The 7,679-nt window shown below is 34.5% G+C and overlaps 2 protein-coding genes across 2 annotated transcripts; both read right to left on the bottom strand.

Moving 5' to 3' along the window:
• Positions 1-1,767: 1,767 nt before the first annotated feature.
• LOC132186673 (uncharacterized) lies at positions 1,768-2,959 on the bottom strand. Its single transcript, XM_059600675.1, has 2 exons — positions 2,321-2,959; positions 1,768-2,198 (listed from the first exon to the last, which is right to left on the bottom strand). Exons 1-2 carry the CDS (start codon positions 2,957-2,959, stop codon positions 2,091-2,093), a joined length of 747 nt encoding a protein of 248 aa, XP_059456658.1. The 3' UTR covers positions 1,768-2,090.
• Positions 2,960-5,917: 2,958 nt separating this feature from the next.
• On the bottom strand, positions 5,918-6,858 carry LOC132188076 (uncharacterized). Its single transcript, XM_059602486.1, has 3 exons — positions 6,525-6,858; positions 6,200-6,459; positions 5,918-6,037 (listed from the first exon to the last, which is right to left on the bottom strand). Exons 1-3 carry the CDS (start codon positions 6,856-6,858, stop codon positions 5,918-5,920), a joined length of 714 nt encoding a protein of 237 aa, XP_059458469.1.
• Between the last annotated feature and the right edge of the window lie 821 nt (positions 6,859-7,679).

The following is a 7,679-nucleotide window of genomic DNA, read 5'->3' as shown; positions in this document are numbered from 1 at the left end:
AAAACCCAGTTGGAGTTTGTGTCTTGAAACAGTACTGTTGATTTTCTCAATGGAAAATCCTTTCAACTTTGGCCACAAATTAATAAGTGATTTATGAGTAGTTGTTTCCGAATGTATTCAATACGGAAAATGATTTTCTTCATTTCAAATTTTCTTCATTTTCTCCATTTAATACATTTTGAAGGGTAGTGCATTTAGTGCACACCATTATTAAAACTTTTGGATAACACTACCTTTTAAAATATACTAAATTGAGGAAATGAAGGAAATTTGAAATAGAGAGGATAATTTTCCATTGAATATGGATCCAGCTTATGTGCTATAGTAAAAACTACAACACATCTGCTGTAAAACCAACCAAGGGTACTCTAGATTTAACAAAAATTCTTTTTGGTTAAACGTGGTTGTTTTTATTACAAGCAAAATGTCTCAAGCATAAGTTGTGAACTCACGCTGTTTAAGAGGTAGCTTTTCAAGCTAGAACTTTTTTCTCAGTGAATCAGAACTACTAATTATCTTCATCAGCAATATCAGTTTATAATTAACAGAAGGTGACATGACTGCAAGTAAATGAATACCAAAAACTTGAAATCACTTGTATTCTAACTTGGACGAACAATCGCACAGAGATGTAGCACCTAGTAGTTAAGCAAACTGATTTTCTACTTGCTCTAAAATCTCATGATTCATTCACAACGATCATTCCCTTGATTTACTCATTCTGATACAAAATATGTATCATATTTCCACACATATCCATCGTTCTTAATTGACTCATCTGTTTTAATGATCTTTGTCTGCTTATTTCATCAGAACAGATCTTCTCCAAATTATGGATTAGAGAATACCTGCTCATAATTAGATTTCATCTAGGTTTTATATTACGAATGGGACACATATTCAATAAAAAAATAATAAAATATTATTTTGTAAATTAAAAAAGAAATTACTAAAAAATTAAGAAAAAAAAAAAGAAGGAGCCACCTCCAATGGTCGCCGGGTGGTTCGCCACCATGCATCCCCAACTTGGCTTTTGGGTGGTCAACCCGGAAGCTACCTTTCTGCTCAGCAGTTTGTTACCCTGCTGTTTTGGGGTGTTCACCCCTTTTAGAGATAGGACAACCAATTCCAGGCCATGGGTGGTTCACCCCTGTCGTTATCAGGTGCCTTGCCACCCCTACCCAAAATGGGCCCCTTTTCTTTTATTTTTTTATTTTTATTTTTTTTAATTTAAAATAATTCTATTATTATTATTTTATTAAAGGGATATGTATCCCATTTGTACGATGTAATTCTCTCGAAACGAATGATCCATTTAATCGGATGCCTTCAGCCCATAACGGACCGGGAGAGGATCTTTTGTTCTCATTGATTGACTCCTCTGTTTTAATGATTTCTACTACAAGGAAATGTTAATCAAAACAGTCTTCGATTGCAAAGAAGTCTTGATCCTTTTATCCCTTATTTATTGTTTATATCATTTTTTCCTAAAAAAAAATCAACATCAAAACATTTCGACTTTTTTCACTTGTTAATATCACCTCAACCACTTTTTATTATTGTTCAAATAATAAAATCACAATTTTTTTTTTTTTTTTTTTTTTCAAACAAAAAATTCAAAATTTTATATCACACCAATCATTTTAAGCCACAATGAAAAAGGAAAAACCATTTGCCAAGTTAACAAGGCTATAGTCATGTTGGTTTCAGCCAATCAAATTTTACCGAGTTAATTATACCTCAACACCTCACTTGAGAGATCATCCATACTACGAATTATCTTCAGCAATATCGGTTCATAATTAACACAAGTTTACTTACTAATTTAATAAAGCATAGTGCTGCTTCATAAACATAATAAATTTAACATCAGTACCACACCAGATTTGACTCAGATCGATGGAACATAAAGACAATCATATATGGAACAGAATGAGAAACATGATTACAACTAAAAAGAACACCAAATTACCAAATGATCACTGATTTTCAACAATACAGACTTATTTTCTACAATCTGATGATTCCTTCACAAGAACCAATCCCCTTGATTTAGTCATTCTGACATGGATAGTGAATCATATTTCAACTTATCCATCATTCTTAATTGAGTCGTCAATTTTAATGATCTCTGTCGGAAGAAATACATCGGTGAAAGCAGTATGTGAATGTAGAGAAGCTTGGAGCAATTTCACACCCTACCATCAAACCAGATAAATCAAGAAGCAAAATACTTATAATTTGTAATCATGATATTTTACCAAAAATAATAAACAGCTTACAGGCAGTAAAAGAAGCATTTGGTAGTTATAAGCCATACCTCATCCATGCCGAAATCGACCACTTTCTCCTCGATATCCTTCACATCAAACTGGGAAAGCAGAGTGACAAGAGAGGTGGCACACAAGGCCTTCACCTCCATATCATCCATCACCATGTATTTAACCGTCCCTATCACATAACCTTCCTCGCTAGCGGAGGATGCCTTGATTGCTCTTGGCGGGTCTAAGAGTGTTACCATCCGTTCGGTGAAATGGTCGCACTTAGGACAAACTGTTTTTTGATCGTAAGCCACGTAAGTGCTACGAGCGCAATCAAGTGTTACGTAATATTTGGAAGCATAGTTCGGACAGCTATACAATTGACGGAATGTTGACCCAAGGTTTGGCAGTAGGAGAGGGACTTTAGCACCGGGCATGATTACTTTGGGTTCTAGAACAAAGCATTTGTCTTTGTCTGGTCGGATGTAAGTAGTACTCAGATTTTCAATGCTCCGGTAGAGGCTTGGCAAGCAGCCTACCATGCCGCCTCCGTCTTTCAGAAGCCTGGTGACAACTCCGACCGGCAGAGTGAAAATGCTGAAGAGAAAATCGACAAATTCCTTGTCTGCTTCAGCGAAGAGCACCCGTTGGCTCTTTTTATCTATCAAAAGCTTCAGGCTTACCTTTGTGGCTGCCATCTTAATTAGGTATATATGTCAATGATTGTAAATCTTCGAAAGGATTGAGTATGGCACGAGCCCTCTGTTGGCTTGCCTTTTATAGTCTTTTGGCCTACACAGAATTCGCTCTTGCAAGTGCCTTCATATGAAAGCTACGCTTTCCATTGCCAGCCCAGCCCAGCTCCAAGTGCCTTCTTTTTTTTTTTTTCTTTTTTTTTCTTTTTTTTTTATGATTTAACAAAATTGAGCTCGTTCCAAAAGTTATGGGGACCAAACGTCTTTCTCATTTTTCTTTCTTTATATCTACTATGGAATCAGATTAATGCATTTGATCAACACTTATGGGTCGCATAACAAATTAATTGGTTACGTTGTACGTAGACCCAAGTAATTAACTGATGACTCTATGATGTGATCGACATTAATTTGTAGGATTACGGAAAGTCTCAATATAGCATAGGCCAAAATACATAGTTCTATGCCCATGTAAATGAAACACGATCACCATGTGTATTGTACGCTTCAAGTTGTGTATACTATAACCTTGAAACAAGGTACAATAAGTGAAAGATTCAATCTGACTTCTCTTTATTATCATATTCCATTCTAATCAAATTTATAAGTACTTTGAAACAAAATGATAAGATTCAATTATTAAATTTTGAGATAGAATAACTTCTGCGCTGAAAAAAAAGAGTAAAAGATATATGCTTAATTTGGAGTGGCCATACGAAGTGGCTTTTCAAGGAAAAGTAAGACTTAGCAGCTAAGCTTTAGGATGAAATTGATAGATATTGAGAAAAAGAAAAGAAAAGGCAACCTAAACATAAAAGAAAAAGAGGAATATAAAAGAATTTTATTTTTTTTATTTAAAAAAAGATGACAAGATTGCATGTGATAACTTATGCGCTAAGACAAAAAAGAGCAGAAGATATCTAATATCAATTCTTTTGATTTAGAGTTTGAGTGGTTATATATATGGAAGTTGCTTTTCATGGGAAAGCAACAGCTAGCTAGTACGTAGTTCACCGTCATGAATTTCTTCGACCTGGTGCGATTGCTTTACTTTTGTCGGCGGATGAGGGTTCGTCCGACATGTTTCTTGCATTTTAGCTTGACATTGTAGAAATAGTAAAATAAATGTTTCCCAGCTACAAAAGTAATTGAAAATTAAGAAACAACCTGTATAAAATTCTATGGTGGCCGGCCAGAGAAATTACAATCTGCAGCATATTGGCACAATTTTCAATAACCATTTTCATCCGTAAGGAATAGTGAATTAAGTGCTCTAATAATTAATTGTTATTGATTACTAGGAATTTAGATAGATAATTATAAAAAGACTTTTATAAGATTGATCTGTTGGACAAGTGAATGGGTAGGTGACAGGATCGATATTGGGGATGGGATTTGAGAAATTCAATTATAGTACCTTTTGAGCAGAAAATACCACAATATTCATTTCGTATAAGAGAGACCACAAAATTCTACGAAAATATGGATTGACCCGCTATCAATGAGAATGATTAATTCACGCCTTTACATCGTAGCTTTTACCCACATCGTTTTCGGCCCCGTTAGAAATCAGACAGAAAACGAAGAAGTAAGAGAAACGAAAAAGCTTTAAAGAAACTGTAACACCCTGTATTAAAAGTTTGTTTAAATTAAGTTTAAGCGTGCTATAAATTAGTAAAAGAATGTACCAATATTTATCACTCTATTTTATTGAATTACACTTTTTTTTAAAAAAAAAAAAAAAAAAAAAAAAAAAAAATTGGGTAAATATCTCATAAATTCTTGAGTCAACATGTTAAAACAGAAAACTCCCGGCCCTGAACCTTTTTTTTTTTTTTTTAAATTAAATCTAAAAAAAAAAAAAAATTGAAGGGGTTTCCTGTTACCCTTTTTATAGTTTTAAGGCTGTATGGAATTGAAGTGCATTCTGTTTACCCTTTGCATTTGCAGTCACAATTCACGAACCATTGGGACTTGGAACAGTTGAATAAAGATTCTGCTGCAATATGGAGCTGTTGATTTTCTCGATGGATTTATTAGTATTGGAAGCAATTAAAAACCCAATTGGAGTTCGTGAATTGGAACAGTCAAATAAACAGTTTGCAGCAAAAAAGATTTTCTCAATGGAAAATGATTGGAGTTTGTGAATTGGAACAGTTGAATAAACATTTTGCTGCAAGGGACTGTTGATTTTCTCAATGAAAATTAAATCCTTTTGAATGCACGTCTATGGAGGTGAAAGGACGCTGATGAACAGAGGCAAATTACGGATCATATATATATTCATCTTTAGATAAAATAAAATAAAATAAAAAATTTTAAAAGTACAGTAATATTGAACATTAAGGTTGCATTTGGTGTTGCTATTTCATAGATGAAAAGTGGAATTTTAAACTAAACTACAGAAAATTGATTATTTGGGATTGCATTTTTTAAAAAAAATTGTAATTTGAAAAGGCAAAAAATCTGCGTTTTCAAATTGCAAGTAATAAAGTACTTTTTTGAAAACACATAATTTTAAAAGTTAAACTGCGATTTTAAAAGTTAAACAGCAATTGTGCCAAACGATTAACTACGTTTTTAAAATTGTTATTTTTAAATCACTTTTTAAAATCGCAAATCTAAATAAGGTTGAGGTTGATCCAAACCCATTCAAATGTTACTATAAATTAACAACTGATCAATTGAAAAATAATCCATACTACGAATTACCTTCATCAGCAATATCAGTTTATAAATAACAGAAGTTTACTACATGACTGCAACTAATGAACAAAATAAATTAACAGTCACTCTTGTATATTATCCTGGATGCAGAACAAATCCAACAGAGCAGTTACACGTTGTAATTAAGCACACTGATTTTCGACATTGCCTAATTAGCTGCTAACTTGCTATTATTTCATGATTCATTCACAACAATGAATCCCTTGAATTACTCATTTTGATACAGAAAGTGAATCATATTTCAACATGTTCCTCCTCCTTAATTGAGACCTCAGTTTGAATAATCTCTGCCGAAAGGAACACGTCAGTCAAAACAGTCTTTGATTGCAAAGAAGTTCGGAGCAATTTCACACCCTACCATCAAACCAAATAAATTAAGAAAACAGTAGTTTGTTGTTCAAAGTTTACCAAAAATAATAAACAAATTAACTGACAGCAAATTAAAAGATAGAAGCATTTGGTATAGTTGTGATATTGCGCAGAAAGAAAGGGAAGAGGGCATATATATATATATACCTCATCCATGCCCACATCGACCACTTTCTCCTCAATAACCCGTATATCGTTGACATCAAATTGGGTAAGCAAAGTGGCAAAAGAGCTGGCGGAAGAGATCTTCACGTCTAGATCATCCATCACCATGTATGTAATCGTCCCTCTCACGTAACCTTCCTCACTAGTGGAGAATGCCCTTGTTGCGCTTGGGGGGTCTGTGAATGTTGCCAACGCGTTCTTTCTAGCTCCGCACGAATAACATTTTGTGTTATCGTCATCAGCTACGTAAGTACTCGAACATATAGTATTATTGAATGTGTACGAACTCGAACTATTACACTTATACAGTTATACAATTGACGGAATGTTGAGGCAACGTTGGGCAATAGGAGAGGGATTTTAACACCAGGCATGAATACTTTTGGTTCTAACAGGAAGCTTTTGTCTTTGGCTGGTTGAATGTGATTAAAACTCATATTTTCAATGCTTCTGTAGAGGGTTGGCAAGCTGCCTACCATGCCACTTCCCTCTTTCAGAAGCCTCGTGACAGTTCCGACCGGCAGAGTGAAAATGCTAAATAGGAAATCAACAAACTCCTTGTCTGCTTCAGCAAACAGCACCCGTCGTTGGCTCCCCTTCTCTATCATGAAGAGCTTCAGGCTTACTTTTTTTGCTACCATTTTAGGTATATGAATGCTAATTAAAGAGGATTCCGTCCAGTAAGTGCCCTCAATTGTCTTGGCTGTTACCCTTTTTATAGGCTTTTGGCTATATAGGCTATATGGAATTCACTCTTGGAATTGTCTTCTTTTGCAGTCACCATATATTCCATGAAGCTTCGGGACTTGGAACAGTCAAATCAACATTTGCTGCATGCAATGGGACTGTTGATTTCCTCAATGAATTAAATCCTTTCAATTTTGGGCACAAATTATTGAGAGATTTATGAGTAGTAATAACTACTTCAAACAATTGAAGACGCCAATTGTAGTTTGCGACTTGGAACACTCGAGTAAATAATTTTCTCAATTTTGAAGCAATTGAAAACCCTATTTGGAGTTTAATTGTGCGCATTTGTTTCGGAATATATTTAGTCTAAGTCTTTGGAATTATCAAGAAGCAAAGTAAGAGAAATGTTTGAGCATCTATCTACCTTGGTTCTTCTCCATTCTACTTTTTTTCTTAAAAAAAATAAAACCATTAAATTTTTAGGACTCACCTATATAAAACTGTGGATCCTACAGATCTAATGGTTGATTTTAAAAAATAAAAGGTACAAAAATGATAGAAGGATCGGAGTAGATGCTCTAACATTTAAAGGCAAATATGAAAAATGCGATGGAAGAGAAAAATCATTTTAATGCTACTTTCAAGATTTCATGCCCCTTGGCCAAACAACCTTCAAGGTCATGCAAGTGGTTCGTCTACCCCCTCTTGCCAATCTGGGAGTGTTCCAACCACCTACTAGCCATTTGGGGGTCCGGTCATGATCCCTACATAG

The sequence above is a fragment of the Corylus avellana genome, chromosome ca7, assembly GCF_901000735.1.
Source record: "Corylus avellana chromosome ca7, CavTom2PMs-1.0".
Taxonomy (NCBI): Eukaryota; Viridiplantae; Streptophyta; class Magnoliopsida; order Fagales; family Betulaceae; genus Corylus; species Corylus avellana.
The sequence above is the reverse complement of the archived record's forward strand: the minus strand, read 5'-3'. Positions and strand labels throughout refer to the sequence as shown.

Excerpts from the sequence above, each read along its gene's own strand:
- LOC132186673 (XM_059600675.1), bottom strand. The coding sequence starts at position 2,959 with ATGGCAGCCACAAAGGTAAGCCTGAAGCTTTTGATAGATAAAAAGAGC. Across the intron at positions 2,199-2,320 it reads TCGATTTCGGCATGGATGAG|GGTGTGAAATTGCTCCAAGC; the intron begins GTATGGCTTATA and ends GTTTGATGGTAG.
- LOC132188076 (XM_059602486.1), bottom strand. The coding sequence starts at position 6,858 with ATGGTAGCAAAAAAAGTAAGCCTGAAGCTCTTCATGATAGAGAAGGGG. Across the intron at positions 6,460-6,524 it reads ATTCCGTCAATTGTATAACT|CTGATGACGATAACACAAAA; the intron begins GTATAAGTGTAA and ends GTACTTACGTAG. Across the intron at positions 6,038-6,199 it reads TCGATGTGGGCATGGATGAG|GGTGTGAAATTGCTCCGAAC; the intron begins GTATATATATAT and ends GTTTGATGGTAG.